This window comes from Panulirus ornatus, chromosome 22, assembly GCF_036320965.1.
Source record: "Panulirus ornatus isolate Po-2019 chromosome 22, ASM3632096v1, whole genome shotgun sequence".
Taxonomy (NCBI): domain Eukaryota; kingdom Metazoa; phylum Arthropoda; class Malacostraca; order Decapoda; family Palinuridae; genus Panulirus; species Panulirus ornatus.
The window spans coordinates 19,976,686-19,998,932 of NC_092245.1; the positions used below are offsets into that span (position 1 = coordinate 19,976,686).

At 39.5% G+C, this 22,247-nt stretch overlaps 1 protein-coding gene across 1 annotated transcript in view; it reads left to right on the forward strand.

The window, feature by feature from the left end:
• Positions 1-22,247, forward strand: part of LOC139756640 (uncharacterized) — a 333,434-nt gene that overhangs the window by 305,835 nt on the left and 5,352 nt on the right. The window contains exons 26-28 of the mRNA XM_071676311.1: positions 9,484-9,749; positions 14,509-14,671; positions 16,307-16,488. Of these exons, the coding sequence (XP_071532412.1) occupies positions 9,484-9,749; positions 14,509-14,671; positions 16,307-16,488 (611 nt within the window). The remainder of the gene's footprint in view (positions 1-9,483; positions 9,750-14,508; positions 14,672-16,306; positions 16,489-22,247) is intronic.

Below are 22,247 nucleotides of genomic sequence, written 5' to 3' on the forward strand. Positions count from 1 at the left end.
ACTGAAAAATCAATATATCCAGTGAAAACTTTATGTTAATGAGCTTGGCTCAGATTTAACCAAGACATGGGGAAAAGTAAACAAAGGGCATATGAATAATGAAATTGTAAGTAAATAGTTAAGTTTGAGAAATATTAGAGAGGTAATAATCCCATTTTTAGAGTGCTAAATTTTCTAAATGCCCAATTTTTTGATCAGTTGAGGTCATAAAGGTGTCGTATGTATATCAGGTAATCTTATTTTTAGGCCTATACATACATACATAATACCACCTGTCTTCCAGATATGACTTGTGTCCATAACCCTCTGACCATGTAGTATATGATAAGGCTCCATCCTGCTTTTCTGAATCTCCGTTCTCCACAAAAAATTAGTAGTTACCTTATAAAATGATAGTTAGTACTGAAGAAAATAACACAAATGAAATATCATGATTCTTGAAATTTCCATGTGTACTGATTTTTGCTGGGATGAGCCTTTGATAAATGTTCCTTGACTAAAGTCTTCCTATGTTTGTGACAGTCATGTGAGTTAGGTTCTCTTCCTATTACTCATTAGACCCATCACTTAAATTGTTGGGGATTCCAATTAGAAAATTTCCTCAGCTTTCTAGTTATATATTTTAGTGTGGTGGGTGTGTCCACTCTTTTTTACATCAAGAGAAAGTGTAACATGAAAGAGAATTTTTTAGATAAAGAATAAACACTCATGTCTGAGTTAGTGTGGAAACAAATTAAGTTGATATATATTTTTCTTGTGGCAGTTGAGGATCAGGGCCAATCATAGTCAAAGAGTTAAGTATGTTAGAAAATCAGAATTTGGCATTTGAATCAAGAATCCATATTAAGATAATTGATGATTTAAGGTAGTTGTTTGCTCAGTAGGGGTATTGAGTGTTTTAACAAAGTGTTTATAAATGTTATACTATCTGTGAAATGATTTGGGAAGTTGGGGTGCTTTTTGTGTTTCAAATTATTTGAAAAGCCCATAATGAAGTGTACTTTTGTTGATTATAATCTAATGATCTATCTGCATATTATTTTTTTAAGGGGCCTTAACAGCCTCACCTTTTGAAGGTGGCCATAAAAATTCTTGAGTTTGAATTTTTACTAAAACTCAGTACTAATCTGCAGTAGATGTGATCCCAAATCTACTGCTGTTTTACAAAAAAAAAAAAAAAAAAGAAAAAACTTTGGATATTGCAGCTGCTTTCCATCATTTATGTTGTAAGGTACAGCACTTGTAATGTTTTTGTCAACCTACTTCCATATTACTTTGGAAGTGAAGATAAAATTTTGAAATCCTGTGTTTCTTAGGTGCAAAATAGATATTTGTGCTGTGTAGTGAAATATTGAACAAATAAACATCAAAAGGAATCGTTTGAGAATATGAAGGCAATAGAATAAAGTCAGACTCCTAATTTCAGTTAAGCATTAAAAAGGCTAAAATGCAGTGTTGTCATGTTTTTTTAGGATTCTAAAGTGCTGAAAATTATTGTCTAGAAAAAGGCTTTAAGTTTGTACTCTGCTCAGACCATGTTTCCTTCCACCTAAAGATTAGCATGCTTGTTCATAGCACACAGTAATTCAAGTTACAGGGGTTCCTCTGCTTATCAACCATATGATGTGGGGAACAGTTGACACTTATAGAAATATCACTGAAAGGAAAAATTAATAAATCCCACAACAATCCAGATTTTAGGACACTGAGCACAGATGTGGAGGTATAATTTAAATAGAAAGTGGTATCATAGGGCTATATAAATTTGGATGCCAACCTTTCCTGTGCATTATCTGGCTAACAAAAGTACGGAAGACAACCATATAAGATATAGTATCACAAGGCATAATTATAGATGTGTGAGCAGTAGTACCATCTCGGAAACCTTGTTGTCATGACCATGTTTATTCAGAATTCATTTATTACATATTATATATCATTATTGATCAGTCTCTTATGAACAAGTTCATTTAAAAAAGAAAAATATATGACCAAAAAAGAGCATCACAGATCTGTTATATTTATCTTGGAAAACTTGTTGCAATGATGTTGGTATAAGATTTACTCTCTGATATATATATAGTATAGTACCACAAAGAAATCATGAATTGATTTGAAAGAAAAATATAAGACCAAGGACATTGACAAATTAATGATTACTGTAAACCTGTACGTTTGGCTGGTATCTGGCTATGCATACCTCGTTCACCTAGGGGTTACAGTCAGGGTTCACCCTCTGATGCTCAGAAGTGTTGATGAGAGGAAGAAGGGTGCTCTGAATATGTCATACACATCTTTTTAAATGTGTAAGCCTCTTGAATTATTTTCCTCCTCATTCACATGGGATGGCACAGGTAGAAGCATTTCCAAATGTCTTCATTTCTCTTCACTAGGTGTCAGATACTATGAAGCAACATCCAAAGCAGTTCTTTAAGAATTTTGTAAACACCTTAGAACATATACATGAATGAATAAGGTTAATAATGAATGAATGCTGTATGTGTTTATAAGTTTATATTATGTATGGAAGATTGCTCAAATTAGTACCATATACCTTCCAGAGGAAATGTTTTAATTTGTATTTATTTATAGATATTGAAATATGTAAATCATAAAGGCTGACTAGTCAAATGAATGGAAGGAAGTGTTCGTAATTTGGTATGTCTTGAAAGCATAGAAATTTTACCCTCCATGGACAAGTCCTATGAGCATCTGTGAGAGAAATTTCTCGGTGAGAGATTTATACACCATTTCTTCTCAGACAGGGTGTATTCTTGGGGATTCACCCTCTCTAACCTCTATGATACTTATGATGCTAATAGGCGGTCAGTTAAAAGGAGCAAAAGTCATGCACCACTGTGCTCATTCTTTTGATGCCATGACACAGAAACAAGGTAACAGCAATAAAGCAGCCAACCCCATCATTCCATTGCTTCATCTTGCATGGTGCAGATCTGTTAACCATGATGTTTGTCAGCTGGTGGTGTCTTCACCTTTGATTAGGTTTTCGTAAATGTTGATTTCTCGACACCTTTTATTTGTGTTACTTAAAATGAATTGTATATAATTTGTTTTGTAGAGTTATCGCAGCAGAAGATATTACTGATAATAACTGTTACATGATCGTTTTAACCATAGGCTGTCATGTTGGGTATTGGTTTAGCCTGCTCACTACTTTGTGTTTTATGCATTTTACATATTTTGCCATAAAGCATTTCTTAGAGATTTTGTTTGTACTTTTGAAGTAATGGACTACTTGTTTTATTTGAATTATGATTCATAACATACTTTGTTTCATGTAGATATGAATGTGGACCCATTATAAATTGGTTATACTCGAGGCATGTCTTAAAATCTCTATTTTTATGGTTCTTTACCAAACTGCATTGTAAATTGTTGGGATTTTTTACAGTTCTTTACCAAACTGCATCATAAATTGTAGGGATGCTAATTCATCTGGTTGAGTGGTCCACTAGTCAGCTCTCCTTAAATTTAGTCGTTAATTTGCCATTCTAGTATGACTGCATGGCACTTACCAATTTTAAGCTCATAACCCTGTGCATTAGTAGGAAAGGCAAAGACATCCTGAGGCCTTAGATCCCACACCTCAACTAGTGAATCAGTTACACACAGGGAAAACTAGATTAGAGGGTGTTTACCCTTAGGACATTTTGGGACCAAATCTTTTTATAAAACTTTAGTGGGATTTTGCTTGTTTTTCATAAATAAAACCTTTGTTCTTGTTTGTGTGCATCACAGCTTTTGCTGGAGATGAGATCATCTCATAAGACTGTGACATTGGTATGCAATGCAAAGAGACTTAAAGGCCAAAGATCCCTTGCCCAAACCAAGTGTTACTATAGAAAGTGAAAGGATATGAGTATATATCAGTAAAACTTATCCACTCTTTTTAAAATTATTCCTCACTGCTAATGCATTTCTTTTTAACATCTCTTCTATAAGATATATTCTGTTTTGCCAGGTGTGATTGGTAGTACTTATGTCTGTGAGTATACTGTTCAAGTTGCATTTCTTATCACAGCTTCTTCTTTTGAAGAATAGGGCTGATCATGAGGTTTGCCCATATTCATCTATTAAGTTAGGAGTGCAAGGAAATAGATAATAAATATAAAAAATAAGAAGATTTTTCTCATATTTCATGCTGTAAAATTATGTGAAAATGTACCAAATTGTTGTTAAGAGTTGGTCCTTTCTTATGTTTTTCTTAATTCCCTCCTCCTTCATGTGGGTGTATTTCCATTTGTTCGTAGGACTTGTTCATGGGTTTTAGAAAAGGCAAAAAATCTACCATAGGCAGAACATATTGAGTATTTATTTATTTTCTCTCACCTCCCTTTTCCTTTAAAAAACAAAATACAAAATAAGACTCCATTGGTCAGTGGATGGTTGGAATGGCTGGTTGCTTGGTAATACCTTACCTCCATGCTGTGATATTATGGGAATAAGCATGCCACTGTATGGTTGTTGGTCCCTGTGAATGAGCATATGAGGATTTCATAAGTATTGTGATCATCAAAAAGGGCGAACCTCCTGCCAAGAAAGTGCTCTTTCAGATGCTCTCAGAGCTCTTCTTAGGGTAGAGAAATAGTTGTTCATCCCTCAAAACTTACAAGTGTATTGGATTGATAATGTGATTTGTCTAGCATTATGTTTTTAAAAAGTAGTTTCATACATTTTATTGGAAAAAATATAATGTAAGTATTTCATTGTTGTGATGTTGGGTAGTTGATGTTATATGTTATTTTCACCATAATCATGTAATCCTATGTGATGAAAGTATTATCCAGTATTGAGTTAAACTTTATTTTAAACATAATTGGAATACAAGATGTAGACAAAAAGAAATCAGTTAAAGTTGTGAACATTATACAATAGATGTTTTAGTACTTTGGTGAGAAAAAAAATCACGTTTTCAAGGTCCTCTTCTTTCAGGCTGATTTGGACAGGTTTGGATGGTATTGCAGTGGAATTTATTAAAAAAGGGGGTGACTGTATTGTTGACTGGTTGGTAAGGTTATTTAATGTATGTATGACTCATGGTGAGGTGCCTGAGGATTGGCGGAATGCGTGCATAGTGCCATTGTACAAAGGCAAAGGGGATAAGAGTGAGTGCTCAAATTACAGAGGTATAAGTTTGTTGAGTATTCCTGGTAAATTATATGGGAGGGTATTGATTGAGAGGGTGAAGGCATGTACAGAGCATCAGATTGGGGAAGAGCAGTGCGGTTTCAGAAGTGGTAGAGGATGTGTGGATCAGGTGTTTGCTTTGAAGAATGTATGTGAGAAATACTTAGAAAAGCAAATGGATTTGTATGTAGCATTTATGGATCTGGAGAAGGCATATGATAGAGTTGATAGAGATGCTCTGTGGAAGGTATTAAGAATATATGGTGTGGGAGGCAAGTTGTTAGAAGCAGTGAAAAGTTTTTATCGAGGATGTAAGGCATGTGTACGTGTAGGAAGAGAGGAAAGTGATTGGTTCTCAGTGAATGTAGGTTTGCGGCAGGGGTGTGTGATGTCTCCATGGTTGTTTAATTTGTTTATGGATGGGGTTGTTAGGGAGGTGAATGCAAGAGTCCTGGAAAGAGGGGCAAGTATGAAGTCTGTTGGGGATGAGAGAGCCTGGGAAGTGAGTCAGTTGTTGTTCGCTGATGATACAGCGCTGGTGGCTGATTCATGTGAGAAACTGCAGAAGCTGGTGACTGAGTTTGGTAAAGTGTGTGGAAGAAGAAAGTTAAGAGTAAATGTGAATAAGAGCAAGGTTATTAGGTACAGTAGGGTTGAGGGTCAAGTCAATTGGGAGGTAAGTTTGAATGGAGAAAAACTGGAGGAAGTGAAGTGTTTTAGATATCTGGGAGTGGATCTGTCAGCGGATGGAACCATGGAAGCGGAAGTGGATCATAGGGTGGGGGAGGGGGCGAAAATTTTGGGAGCCTTGAAAAATGTGTGGAAGTCGAGAACATTATCTCGGAAAGCAAAAATGGGTATGTTTGAAGGAATAGTGGTTCCAACAATGTTGTATGGTTGCGAGGCGTGGGCTATGGATAGAGTTGTGCGCAGGAGGATGGATGTGCTGGAAATGAGATGTTTGAGGACAATGTGTGGTGTGAGGTGGTTTGATCGAGTAAGTAACGTAAGGGTAAGAGAGATGTGTGGAAATAAAAAGAGCGTGGTTGAGAGAGCAGAAGAGGGTGTTTTGAAATGGTTTGGGCACATGGAGAGAATGAGTGAGGAAAGATTGACCAAGAGGATATATGTGTCGGAGGTGGAGGGAACGAGGAGAAGAGGGAGACCAAATTGGAGGTGGAAAGATGGAGTGAAAAAGATTTTGTGTGATCGGGGCCTGAACATGCAGGAGGGTGTAAGGAGGGCAAGGAATAGAGTGAATTGGAGCGATGTGGTATACAGGGGTTGACGTGCTGTCAGTGGAGTGAATCAAGGCATGTGAGGCGTCTGGGGTGGACCATGGAAAGCTGTGTAGGTATGTATACACGTGTGTGGACATGTGTATGTACATGTGTATGGGGGGGGGGGGTTGGGCCATTTCTTTCGTCTGTTTCCTTGCGCTACCTCGCAGACGCGGGAGACAGCGACAAAGTATAAAAAAAAAAAAAAAAAAAAAAAAAAAATATATATATATATATATATATATATATATATATATATATAAGTGTGTGAAAGAAGAAAGTTAAGAGTAAATGTGAATAAGAGCAAGGTAATTAGGTACAGTAGGGTTGAGGGTCAAGTCAATTGGGAGGTAAGTTTGAATGGAGAAAAACTGGAGGAAGTAAAGTGTTTTAGATATCTGGGAGTGGATCTGGCAGCGGATGGAACCATGGAAGCGGAAGTGGATCATAGGGTGGGGGAGGGGGCGAAAATCCAGGGAGCCTTGAAGAATGTGTGGAAGTCGAGAACATTATCTCGGAAAGCAAAAATGGGTATGTTTGAAGGAATAGTGGTTCCAACAATGTTGTATGGTTGCGAGGCGTGGGCTATGGATAGAGTTGTGTGCATTAGGATGGATGTGCTGGAAATGAGATGTTTGAGGACAATGTGTGGTGTGAGGTGGTTTGATCGAGTAAGTAACGTAAGGGTAAGAGAGATATGTGGAAATAAAAAGAGCGTGGTTGAGAGAGCAGAAGAGGGTGTTTTGAAATGGTTTGGGCACATGGAGAGAATGAGTGAGGAAAGATTGACCAAGAGGATATATGTGTCGGAGGTGGAGGGAACGAGGAGAAGTGGGAGACCAAATTGGAGGTGGAAAGATGGAGTGAAAAAGATTTTGTGTGATCGGGGCCTGAACATGCAGGAGGGTGAAAGGAGGGCAAGGAATAGAGTGAATTGGATCGATGTGGTATACCAGGGTTGACGTGCTGTCAGTGGATTAAATCAGGGCATGTGAAGCGTCTGGGGTAAACCATGGAAAGCTGTGTAGGTATGTATATTTGCGTGTGTGGACGTATGTATATGCATGTTGTATGGGGGTGGGTTGGGCCATTTCTTTCGTCTGTTTCCTTGCGCTACCTCGCAGACACGGGAGACAGCGGCAAAAAAAAAAAAAAAAAAATATATATATATATATATACTCTTCACTTCCTCCAATTTTTCTCCATTCAAAATTATATCCCAATTAACTTGTCCCTCAGTCCTACTGAACCTAATAACCTTGCTCTTATTCTCATTAACTCTCAACTCTCCTTTTGCACACTTTTCCAAACTCAGTCACCAACTTCTGCAGTTTCTCACTTGAATCAGCCACCAGAACTGTATCATTGGTGAACAATAACTGACCCACTTCCCAGGCCCCGTCATCCCCAACAGACTGCATACTCGCCCCTCTCTCCAAAACTCTTGCGTTTACTTCCCTAACCACCCCATCCATAAACAAATTAAACAGCCATGATAACATTACATACCCCTGTCGCAGACCCTATCTACATCCAGGCCCCACAGACCTTTCCATGGTTTACCCTAGATGTTTCACATACCCTGGTTCAGTCCATTGACCCCAGTATACCACATCATCACAATTCACTTGATTCCTTGCACACCTCTCACCCTCCTGTATCTTTAGGCCTTGATTGCTCAAAATCTTTCCCACTCCATCCTTCCACCTCCAATTTGGTCTCCTGCTTCTCCTTGTTCCCTCCCCTCAGACACATATATCCTCTTTATCAGTCTTTCCTCGCTCGTTCTCTCCATATGTCCATACCATTTCAACACACCCTCAAGTGCTCTCAACCGCACTCTTTTTATTTCCACACATCTCTCTTACCCTTTCATTATTTACTTGATCAAACCATCTCACACCACCCACATATTGTCCTCAAACATGTCATTTCCAACACATCCACCCTCCTTCGTTCAGCCTTACCTATACCCCATGCCTCGCAACCATGTAATATCGTTGGAACTACTATTCCTTCAAATGTATCCTCTTTGCTCTCCGAGATAATGTTCTCTCCTTCCACACTTTTTCATCTCTCCCAGAACCTTTGCCCCCTCCCCAACTCTGTGACTCACATCTGCTTCCATGGTTCCATTCATTGCTAAGTCCACTCCCAGATATCTAAAACACTTCACTTCACAATGTGGTATATTGGGGTTGACATGCTGTCAATGGACTGAACCAGGGCATGTGAAACGTCCACGATAAACCATGGAAAGGAGCTTTAACGATAGTGATTAGATGAATAAGAATATGATATGTTGACTTACCCTTTAAAATTTTGATCTTCCACCTACTGAGATTAAGCTTAAGCCTGTGAGTGTTGCTGGGAGAACCTTTTTATCTCAAGACTTTTTTCTTCTCAGTACATCTTTAACCACACACAGCTTAATCGTATATGATTATCTTATTGGTTGTAGAGGCTGAGGCAGAAGCTAAGAGAGTGACATCTACTCCATCGTAGACCATTGTTCCATTTCAGTGATTGTCAGTTAGGACATATCAGTTGGTGCCATCTTTTGGTGAGTATCATCAGTATGACAGACCTCTGTTTACATATATGATGACTGTTAACTTTGGGTATGCAGTTGTTGTCAATGTTGAGGTTCAGTAGAATCTGTAATATATATATTTATTTATTATGCTTTGTTGCTGTCTCCCGCTGTCTGCCCACAGGGGAAAATGAAACATGATATATATGCGCACACAACACAAAAACAATCTTTATGCCATCAGAGTGACATAGTATGACAAGGACAAAAAATCTGAGAGCATACCAATCTCTTAAAGTTAACTGGCAATCATTTTGAGACTAGTTTTTTGGTGTAAATATTGTTTTTGTGCTGTGTGTACATTAGTAACACAAAAAAATCTGCCATGTGATTCAGATTCAGCCTCCAAACCAGCCGAAAAAGAGTACTTTGGAGCACTCATATCCACTCCACTTTATGTAAACTAAGTGAAATCTTTCCAATATCTTAATTCATTTCCTTAAATGGCATTTATCTCTCTAGCCATGAAGGACGTCTTGGTGAACTTGAAGTAGAAAAATTTAATCTGGTTGAAGAAGTTGTGAGTCTACAAGATAAAATGTCTGCATCGAAAGAAGAGTTAGCTGAAATAACAAAAAAATTGAAGGAAGCCGAGATAGAAGCAGAAGCTACAGGTGGTCTTCGTGCAAAAGTTGATCTCCTTGAAACAGAAAAGCGGAGACTTGAAAGCAAAATAGTCGATCTTCGAGTCCAGGTAGCATCAACAGAGATCAGCAATAATGATTCAGGTAATGTGTACATAAAGGTTTCCTTTTTTTTTTTTTTTTATTTCTTTTTCTTTGCCGCTGTCTCCCGCGTTTGCGAGGTAGCGCAAGGAAACAGATGGAAGAAATGGCCCAACCCACCCCCATACACATGTATATACATACGTCCACACACGCAAATATACATACCTACACAGCTTTCCATGGTTTACCCCAGACGCTTCACATGCCTTGATTCAATCCACTGACAGCACGTCAACCCCGGTATACCACATCGCTCCAATTCACTCTATTCCTTGCCCTCCTTTCACCCTCCTGCATGTTCAGGCCCCGATCACACAAAATCTTTTTCACTCCATCTTTCCACCTCCAATTTGGTCTCCCTCTTCTCCTCGTTCCCTCCACCTCCGACACATATATCCTCTTGGTCAATCTTTCCTCACTCATTCTCTCCATGTGCCCAAACCATTTCAAAACACCCTCTTCTGCTCTCTCAACCACGCTCTTTTTATTTCCACACATCTCTCTTACCCTTACGTTACTTACTCGATCAAACCACCTCACACCACACATTGTCCTCAAACATCTCATTTCCAGCACATCCATCCTCCTGCGCACAACTCTATCCATAGCCCACGCCTCGCAACCATACAACATTGTTGGAACCACTATTCCTTCAAACATACCCATTTTTGCTTTCCGAGATAATGTTCTCGACTTCCACACATTCTTCAAGGCTCCCAGAATTTTTGCCCCCTCCCCCACCCTATGATCCACTTCCGCTTCCATGGTTCCATCCGCTGCCAGATCCACTCCCAGATATCTAAAACACTTCACTTCCTCCAGTTTTTCTCCATTCAAACTCACCTCCCAATTGACTTGACCCTCAACCCTACTGTACCTAATAACCTTGCTCTTATTCACATTCACTCTTAACTTTCTTCTTCCACACACTTTACCAAACTCAGTCACCAGCTTCTGCAGTTTCTCACATGAATCAGCCACCAGCGCTGTATCATCAGCGAACAACAACTGACTCACTTCCAAGCTCTCTCATCCCCAACAGACTTCATACTTGCCCCTCTTTCCAAAACTCTTGCATTCACCTCCCTAACAACCCCATTCATAAACAAATTAAACAACCATGGAGACATCACACACCCCTGCCGCAAACCTACATTCACTGAGAATCAATCACTTTCCTCTCTTCCTACACGTACACATGCCTTACATCCTCGATAAAAACTTTTCACTGCTTCTAACAACTTGCCTCCCACACCATATATTCTCAATACCTTCCACAGAGCATCTCTGTCAACTCTATCATATGCCTTCTCCAGATCCATAAATGCTACATACAAATCCATTTGCTTTTCTAAGTATTTCTCACATACATTCTTCAAAGCAAACACCTGATCCACACATCCTCTACCACTTCTGAAACCACACTGCTCTTCCCCAATCTGATGCTCTGTACATGCCTTCACCCTCTCAATCAATACCCTCCCATATAATTTACCAGGAATACTCAACAAACTTATACCTCTGTAATTTGAGCACTCACTCTTATCCCCTTTGCCTTTGTACAATGGCACTATGCACGCATTCCGCCAATCCTCAGGCACCTCACCATGAGTCATACATACATTAAATAACCTTACCAACCAGTCAACAATACAGTCACCCCCTTTTTTAATAAATTCCACTGCAATACCATCCAAACCTGCTGCCTTGCCGGCTTTCATCTTCCGCAAAGCTTTTACTACCTCTTCTCTGTTTACCAAATCATTTTCCCTAACCCTCTCACTTTGCACACCACCTCGACCAAAACACCCTATATCTGCCACTCTATCATCAAACACATTCAACAAACCTTCAAAATACTCACTCCATCTCCTTCTCACATCACCACTACTTGTTATCACCTCCCCATTTGCGCCCTTTCACTGAAGTTCCCATTTGCTCCCTTGTCTTACGCACTTTATTTACCTCCTTCCAGAACATCTTTTTATTCTCCCTAAAATTTAATGATACTCTCTCACCCCAACTCTCATTTGCCCTTTTTTTCACCTCTTGCACCTTTCTCTTGACCTCCTGTCTCTTTCTTTTATACATCTCCCACTCAATTGCATTTTTTCCCTGCAAAAATCGTCCAAATGCCTCTCTCTTCTCTTTCACTAATACTCTTACTTCTTCATCCCACCACTCACTACCCTTTCTAATCAACCCACCTCCCACTCTTCTCATGCCACAAGCATCTTTTGCGCAATCCATCTCTGATTCCGTAAATACATCCCATTCCTCCCCCACTCCCATTACTTCCATTGTTCTCACCTTTTTCCATTCTGTACTCAGTCTCTCCTGGTACTTCCTCACACAAGTCTCCTTCCCAAGCTCACTTACTCTCACCACCCTCTTCACCCCAACATTCACTCTTCTTTTCTGAAAACCCATACAAATCTTCACCTTAGCCTCCACAAGATAATGATCAGACATCCTTCCAGTTGCACCTCTCAGCACATTAACATCCAAAAGTCTCTCTTTCGCGCGCCTGTCAATTAACACGTAATCCAATAACGCTCTCTGGCGATCTCATCTACTTACATAAGTATACTTATGTATATCTCGCTTTTTAAACCAGGTATTCCCAATCATCAGTCCTTTTTCAGCACATAAATCTACAAGCTCTTCACCATTTCCATTTACAACACTGAACACCCCATGTATACCAATTATTCCCTCAACTGCCACATTACTCACCTTTGCATTCAAATCACCCATCACTATAACCCGGTCTCGTGCATCAAAACCACTAACACACTTATTCAGCTGCTCCCAAAACACTTGCCTCTCATGATCTTTCTTCTCATGCCCAGGTGCATATGCACCAATAATCACCCATCTCTCTCCATCAACTTTCAGTTTTACCCATATTAATCGAGAATTTACTTTCTTGCATTCTATCGCATACTCCCACAACTCCTGTTTCAGGAGTACTGCTACTCCTTCCCTTGCTCGTCCTCTCACTAACCCCTGACTTTACTCCCAAGACATTCCCAAACCACTCTTCCCCTTTACCCTTGAGCTTCGTTTCACTCAGAGCCAAAACATCCAGGTTCCTTTCCTCAAACATACTACCTATCTCTCCTTTTTTCACATCTTGGTTACATCCACACACATTTAGGCACCCCAATCTGAGCCTTCGAGGAGGATGAGCACTCCCCGCGTGACTCCTTCTGTTTCCCATTTTAGAAAGTTTAAAAAAAAAAAATACGAGGGGAGGATTTCTGGCCCCCCGCTCCCGTCCCCTCTAGTCGCTTTCTACGACACGCGAGGAATGCGTGGGAAGTATTCTTTCACCCCTATCCCCAGGGATAATATATATATATATATATACACATACACACACATACACATACATACGCACATATACACACACACACACACATACATATATATACATATGAAAAATGTAAGAAACAATTTAGAAAACTGAAACTTCTAGCTTGAAATGAAATGAAAAAATGAATGTCACATAATGGTTCAACCTCTGGCTATGGAAAAAGGAAATGTATAATTTATTTACACAAACGCCAATAGTAGTTCTCATCAATTTAACCACTGTATCAATAAGCTTCAATGTCTAAGCTACATTTTTTCCAATTTCACTATTTCTACCACCATTAATTTTAGAGTTGTTTATTATTATTCCCCAATTTATTTAATTATTTTTCCATTCCTTTTCTTATTCACCCTTCCTTGTGTTTCCTGTTTAAATTATGATTGATAATTGGATGTGCACTCTTTCCTTTCATGCTTTTAGAAATGTTCATATCATGCACTCTAAGTCTTTTTATACAATGTTGCTTTTCCTATTATAGTGAGGTAACATCAGGAACAGATGACATATGGCTTCATTTTCATACTTTCACTCCCTAGCTGTTGTGTGTGATGCACCAAAATCAGAACCTACCATTTATAACCAAGGCCCACAGGCTATTCCACAATTTCTGGTGACAGCACATCAGTCTTAGTATACATATCAGTCATATTAATTCTGCCCCATGTGTACCTTTCACCCTCCTGAATGTTCAGTTCTCATGATCCCAAAGCCCCTTACTGTATACTTTTATCTCTATAACTCCTACTTTATCTTCCTCTCCATGCTTCTGACATACAGATCTTTTTAATCAGTCTTTCTTTATGCATTTCAGCATACCTTGTCAACTCTCATCAGTATATTCTGCTTACTACCACACATCTCTCTTAATGTCATTCATTTTACAGGTAACCAACTGCACACCTCATGGTGTCCTAAATGACCATTTTTTTCAGCCCTTTTTATCACTCTGGGCCAAAACTCACATCCTTAGAATGCTGTTGGGGACTACAGTATCTTTAACATGCCCATCTTATCCCAATAATCACACCTCTCCTCAATGCACCCAGTGTCTTAGCCCCGTATCCTTCATTATAACTTGCTTCAGCCACTTTGATTCCATCCACTCTCAAGTTCATTCCCTGGGTTAGATATCTAAAGCACTTTGCCTCCTTCAGGTCCTCCTCATTCAAACTTATACTCAAACCATCCTGTCTCATCTCTCTGCTGCACCTCCATACCTAATGTTTTTCATACCACTGTCAACTTTCTCCTTTCACACACTTTTCCAAAATCTTTTCACAAATCTTTTCACCATTTTTCAGAGTTCCTTGAGTCTGCCACCAGAACTGTTTCAAATGCAGACAACTGATTAACCTCTCATATTTTTCTTTTCTGTTACAGACAGTTTCATGAAACAAATGAAAGATGAAAAGGATCAGCTTGAAGGACAGGTCAATTTCCTCAACTCTGTAATTGTAGATATGCAGAGGAAAAATGATGAGCTTAAGAATCGCATCCAGATTTTTGAGCTTGGGAATGTATCTGATGACACGAAGGCAAATATGTGAGTTTTAATCCCAATTTTTGCCCTACATTTTCAACAGCAAGTACAGTTTTAATGCTGGGCCTTGGCATACAAAGAAGTAGAATTACCGGTGAAAATTCTGGAATGTTTCATCGGTATATGTTGTGCACTTTGTCTAACTTTCAGTGTTTCCATCAATGAGTAATTATTAATGTTGAAAATAGGTTATCTGGTATGTTTTCGGTTAGCAGAAAAGCTTCAAAATCAGAAAGAAAATGGATTTTTGTATAGATTTGTTAATTTTCTGCATCTTCAGTGATATTATTTAGTAAATTTCAGCTGATCAGAAGCACTTGCCCCAAATTCCTGTCAAGTACTTTCAGGTAAAAGTAATTAAAATATGCATACCCATTTAAGAAACCCCCTGACTTCTATGTAGGTTTTTATAGGAGGAGGTAAGACAAGATTTTGCCAGAGGCCAGACTAGTATGTATTGCTCACCACATATCTTTCTTGTTTCACAACAATGTTAATTTCTTCTACCACACTCTTTTCATAGTTATCAATCTTGAGTTCACCAGGGACTGTTTTAACCTTTTATCCAGCCTTCTTTGAAAAGGTTATGGTAATTGATCTGAGCACTGGAAAGGAATTCTAGTGTTTCAGGTACCCATATAACTCAAGAGGGAGAAGTATAGCCCTGGATTATGCCTCCCACCAATGCATGATTCAGAATCTTTAAACCTGTATTCCACTTCATCTGTCTCTTTGTTGTGGCTTTCCTCCTCAACCACAGATTTGTCTCCTGTATCTGGACCCTCAATTCCTTCATTATTCATTGTTCTTTAGATAATGGGTCAAATGTTTTCCTGACTGTTTTTAATTTAGTATTTGTACGATATGGGAAGGAAGTTTTCAGCTTGTGGGGCCCCATCTCTTGTCCAGTTTTTAATTTAGTATTTTTACTATATGGGAAGGAAGTTTTCAGCTTATGGGGCCCCATCTCTTGTCCTATAAAAGTACTTCTTTACATCTTTTTCAGTGTATTTTTTTATGTCTGTGATTACTTAATTTCAATTGTTAGTACCTATCTGTACAGTACAAGGAGGGAGTTCTACACTCAAATTTTTTATGACATCTCTTTTCAGTACTTTGATATTGAAATTTTTATGTGGTATCTTTATTCATTCTAATGCCTTTGCTTTTTCCATTTTCCCAGCCTTACTAATGAAATATGTCTTCACAGTTATTCTAACATATCTCTTACTAGCATTTTGAGTATGACTTGTTGATCTTTCTTTGTTGATTTTAAAGAATTGTTACTCTTGACATTGTTGATTTGATTTTGAAACTTTGAAATTAGAACTTCTCAACTTTTAATCTCTTCTGTTGTAGGGAATTTGTAACCTCTCTCTTTAACTGAGCCCTGATGTTTCAGTTTATCATACATTTGTTTTCTGATTACGTCTTCCAATGTTTAGTAGATCATGCTCGTTTAGAGACACAGTCCTGTTGTTCAGTGCATTTTTCTCTTTTATCAAATATTGCTACTTTTGCTTTTTTCCACTCCCATGATATTGGTCATTTTTCCATAGATTTTTTCAACGTCATAAGTAGCTTGTTGAGTATTTTTGCATATTTCTAATCCTTTCATAACTGACTTATTTTTATCAGGAATGGAATCAGTTCACCTGGGCAACACCAGGTAGCACCTCGAATGTTTTGTGATATATGTGATTGCTTTGATGCCCATGATACAGAGGATTGTCCCAAGCAAGCTTCCTCAGATTCTCCACCTCCTTCTCAGCACCATGGAAAGAGAGGCTCTGTTCGACCCTACTGTGATACGTGTGAAGGTATGTGCAAGAAGATAAAAAATTTGAATTGAGCTCTGGGTTTTATTATTTATATAAACATTATGTATGCAGATTTGTGATGAACAGTTAGAATATTCTCTAGAAGTATTCTTTTTATGCCTGCCATTTATTGATGGTGTTTTAAGAATTAAATTGTGTCTTGTAAAAGATCTTACATCATTGATGAGCAAAACTACTAAATGCAGTATTAACTCAGAATGATACTAGTAAATTATCTGATTATATATTCTGATAGAAGCATTTCTTTAAGGAAATATGAGGAGGGTTGTCAAAAGGACGAATTCTGCAAATGTGGTTTTCATACATTGCTAAAGAGAATTCTTAAATTTTGCCATATATGTACATAACAGTGAAGCATGAAAACCAATGTCTTTTTCCTCTTTTGGCAGTACTTAGTATTAGCTGGATGAATAGTACTTTGAACTAATCAGTACAGTGGTTACTTCATGAACAGTCAATCAGCAGTCACTTACCAATGGTGATTCCAAGTTAAACCAAGTTCACTAGTATAGGCATTCATCGTTTTCATTATTAGCAGTTTCCTCTAACATTTCAGTTAATTAACCTGTCAGATGGTGGTATATCTAGCTATAGGAACCCCATTAGCCAGTTCTGTTTGATGAATTAATCCTAGAGTTTAATACCTAAGTATGGAGAAATCAGCTGTTGGTGCTCTACGATTTAGGCATGTGTGCTGTTAGGAAGGGAAGAGGATTGAGTGGTTCATGGTTCAAGGTGGGTATTTATCATTGTAGATGTTCAGTCTGTTTATGACTGGGATAGGGAATTATGGGACTGCACCTACTCGAGGTTACACTGCAAGTGGAAAGTCACTTTCAGTAAGTTTGTATCATCAGGGTATGTCAAAGAACTTCTCACTGTTTTTCGTTGTAGCTGAGCTTTGAAGCTGCTGGAGCCTGTGGAGAAGGGTTCATTTTGGGTTATATGATAATTGATAGCTGATGTATGGGGTGATGACGGAGGCAAATACAAGGGTTTTAGAACAAGAGGTAGGTGTATGATAAGCTGAGGTTAGTAGGTCATGGATTGTGATCACATACTGTTTGCATACAACAATGCTTTGGTGGCAGGCTCCAGAGAGAGAGATTGTAGAGGCTGGTAATGGAGTTTTGGGGTGTATGAAAGGAGAAAGCAAATGTGAATGATACTAAGGTTATGAGGTGTAGCAAGGGAGTGAGACAGAAGGGTTGAATGAGGGATGACTTGCAGGAAGCAGAATGCTTTAGGTACTTAGGAGTGGATGTGGCTGTGGACTGTACCATGGAGGCTGAAGTAAGTCATAGGGTAGGGGGCTAAGGTCCTGGGTACAGTAAGGAAGAGAGGTTAGTGTCTGGTTGGCAAGAAGGGCATTTGAAGGCGTAGTAGTGTCAGCAGTATTGTATAGATATAATTTTAGGTCTTAAACACCAAGGAAATGAACAGCATGGATGTTTTGGAAATGAAATGCCAGGGACAACATGTGGTGTGAGGAGGGCTGATTGTGTACAGAATGACAGTGTAAAGAGGGAGGTGTGGTTGTAGTTGCAGTTTGATTGAGAAGGCCAACCAGGCTGTGCTGAAATGGTTTGGACATATGGCAAGGTTAAGTGAAGAAAGACTGACTGATAGGATCATTGGGTTAGAAGTGGAGGGAACAAGAAAGATAGTGAGACCTACTGGATAGGGGGATGGAGTGAAGGACATTTTGGATTATGAGAGCCTGAACATTCACGAGAACGAGAGACATGGATGGGAGAAAATAAAATGAATCATTGTGGTAAATGGGAGGGGGAAGGAGCACTGTGCTGTCAATAGACTGTACAAGGACAAATGAAGCGTTCAAGATAAATCAAGTTGTAGTCTGTGAGACTTGGCTGTGGATGGTAGACTAGTACATCATATATGAGAACTAGAAAGTAGATCTGTGCTAATGAGGCCAATATTAATGTTTTACCAGTCACTACCTTGCCAAGCAGGAGAGGCAGTTAGGTTTTGGATGGGGAGCTGTGGCTTCAGTAGAATACACATAACAGCTAGAGAATTAATGTGAGTGGATATGGCCTTTCTTTATCTGTTCCTGGCACTTCCTTGCTCATGTGGGAAATAGCAATCATGAATGAATGAAAATATATATTATATTATTATATGATTACACTATATTTAATCACTGTTTCCTGCATCAACAAGGTAGTGCTAGGAAACAGATGAAGAATGGCACTTCCACTCATATACACACACACACACACATGTGTGAGAGGGGAGGATTTCCAGCCCCCCCCGCTCCCTTCCCTTTTAGTCGCTTTCTACAACATGCAGGGAATACATGGGAAGTGTTCTTTCTCCCCTATCCCCAGGGATAATGGTAAACCATGGAAAGTTTTGTGGGGCCTGGATGTGAAAAGGGAGCTGTGGTTTTGATGCATTATACATGACAGCAAGAGACTGAGTGTCAACGAATGTGGCCTTTTTTGTCTTTTCCTTGTGTTACCTCGTGCACATGCAGGGGAAGGGGTTGTCATTTCATGTGTGGCGGGGTGGCGACAGGAATGAATAAGGGCAGACAGTATGAATTATGCACTTGTATATATGTATGTCTGTGTGTGTATATATATGTATACGTTGAGATTTATAGGTATGTATATGTGCGTGTGTGGACATGTATGTATATACATGTGTATGTGTGTGATTTGAATGCAAAGGTGAGTAATGTGGCAGTTGGTGTACATGGGGTGTTCAGTGTTGTAAATGGAAATGGTGAAGAGCTTGTAGATTTATGTGCTGAAAAAGGAACTGGTGATTGGGAATACCTGGTTTAAAAAGCGAGATATACATAAGTATACGTATGTAAGTAGGAGAGATGGCCAGAGAGCGTTATTGGATTACATGTTAATTGATAGGCGTGCGAAAGAGAGACTTTTTGATGTTAATGTGCTGAGAGGTGCAACAGGAGAGATGTCTGATCATTATCTTGTGGAGGCGAAGGTGAAGATTTCTAGAGGTTTTCAGAAAAGAAGAGAGAATGCTGGGGTGAAGAGAGTGGTGAGACTAAGTGAGCTTGGGAAGGAGACTTGTGTGAGGAAGTACCAGGAGAGACTGAGTACAGAATGGAAAAAGGTGAGAACAAAGGAGGTAAGGGGAGTGGGGGAGGAATGGGATGTATTTAGGGAAGCAGTGATGGCTTGCGCAAGGGATGCTTGTGGCATGAGAAGCGTGGGAGGTGGGCAGATTAGAAAGGGAAGTGAGTGGTGGGATTAAGAAGTACGATTATTAGTGAAAGAGAAGAGAGAGGCATTTGGACGATTTTTGCAGGGAAAAAATGCAAATGAGTGGGAGATGTATAAAAGAAAGAGGCAGGAGGTCAAGAGAAAGGTGCAAGAGGTGAAAAAGAGGGCAAATGAGAGTTAGGGCGAGAGAGTATCATCAAATTTTAGGGAGAATAAAAAGATGTTTTGGAAGGAGGTAAATAAAGTGTGTAAGACAAGGGAACAAATGGGAACTTCAGTGAAGGGGGCTAATGGGGAGGTGAGAACAAGTAGTGGTGATGTAGAGAAGGAGATGGAGTGAGTATTTTGAAGGTTTGTTGAATGTGTTTGATGATAGAGTGGCAGATATAGGGTGTTTTGGTTGAGGTGTGCAAAGTGAGAGGGTTAAGGAGAATGATTTGGTAAACAGAGAAGAGGTAGTAAAAGCTTTGCGGAAGATGAAAGCCGGCAAGGCAGCGGGTTTGGATGGTATTGCAGTGGAATTTATTAAAAAAGGTGTGACTGTATTGTTGACTGGTTGGTAAGGTTATTTAATGTATGTATGACTCATGGTGAGGTGCCTGAGGATTGGCGGAATGCTTGCATAGTGCCATTGTACAAAGGCAAAGGGGATAAAAGTGAGTGCTCAAATTACAGAGGTATAAGTTTGTTGAGTATTCCTGGTAAATTATATGGGAGGATATTGATTGAGAGGGTGAAGGCATGTACAGAGCATCAGATTGGGGAAGAGCAGTGTGGTTTCAGAAGTGGTAGAGGATGTGTGGATCAGGTGTTTGCTTTGAAGAATGTATGTGAGAAATACTTAGAAAAGCAAATGGATTTCTATGTAGCATTTATGGATCTGGAGAAGGCATATGGTAAGAGTTGATAGAGATGCTCTGTGGAAGGTATTAAGAATATATGGTATGGGAGGCAAGTTGTTAGAAGCAGTGAAAAGTTTTTATCGAGAATGTAAGGCATGTGTATGTGTAGGAAGAGAGGAAAGTGATTGATTCTCAGTGAATGTTGGTTTGTGGCAGGGGTGTGTGATGTCTCCATGGTTGTTTAATTTGTTTATGGATGGGGTTGTTAGGGAGGTGAATGCAAGAGTTTTGGAAAGAGGGGCAAGTATGCAGTCTGTTGTGGATGAGAGAGCTTAGGACGTGAGTCAGTTGTTGTTTGCTGATGATACAGCACTGGTGGCTGATTTGTGTGAGAAACTGCAGAAGCTGGTGACTGAGTTTTGTAAAGTGTGTGAAAGAAGAAAGCTGAGAGTAAATGTGAATAAGAGCAAGGTTATTAGGTACAGTAGGGTTGAGGGACAAGTCAATTGGGAGGCAAGTTTAAATGGAGAAAAACTGGAGGAAATGAAGTGTTTTTGATATCTGGGAGTGGATTTGGCAGCAGATGGAACCATGGAAGCGGAAGTGAGTCACAGGGTGGGGGAGGGGGCGAAAGTTCTAGGAGCATTGAAAAATGTGTGGAAGGCAAGAACATTATCTCGGAAAGAAAAAATGGGTATGTTTGAAGGAATGGTGATTCCAACAATGTTATATGGTTGCGAGGTGTGGGCTGTAGATAGAGTTGTGCGGAGGAGGGTGGATGTTTTGGAAATGAGATGTTTGAGGACAATATGTGGTGTGAGGTGGTTTGATTGAGTAAGTTATCAAAGAGTAAGAGAGATTTGTGGTAATAAAAAGAGTGTGGTTAAGAGAGCAGAAGAGCTTGTGTTGAATGGTTTGGTCACATAGAGAGAATGAGTGAGGAAAGATTGACAAAGAGGATATATGCATCAGAGGTGGAGGGAATGAGGAGAAGTGGGAGACCAAATTGGAGGTGGAAAGATGGAGTGAAAAAGATTTTGAGAGATCGGGGCCTAAACATGCAGGAGGGTGAAAGGCATGCAAGGAATAGAGTGAAGTGGGACGATGTGGTATAGCGGGGTTGACATGCTGTCAATGGATTGAACCAGGGCATGTGAAGCATCTGGGCTAAACCATGGAAAGTTTTGTGAGGTCTGGATGTGGAAAGGAGCTGTGGTTTCGGTGCATTATACATGACACTCAGTCTCTAGCTGTCATGTGATAATGCACCGAAACCACAGCTCCCTTTCCACATCCAGGCCCCACACAACTTTCCATGGTTTACCCCAGACGCTTCACATGCCCTGGTTCAATATATTGACAGCACGTCGACCCCGGTATACCACATCGTTCCAATTCACTTTATTCCTTGCATGCCTTTCACCCTCCTGCATGTTCAGGCCCCGATCACTCAAAATCTTTTTCATTCCATCTTTCCACCTCCAATTTGGTCTCCCACTTCTCGTTCCCTCCACCTCTGACACATATATCTTTCCTCACTTATTCTCTCCATGTGACCAAACCATTTCAAAACACCCTCTTCTGCTCTCTCAACCACACTCTTTTTATTTCCACACATCTCTCTTACCCTTACTACTTACTCGATCAAGCCACCTCACACCACATATTGTCC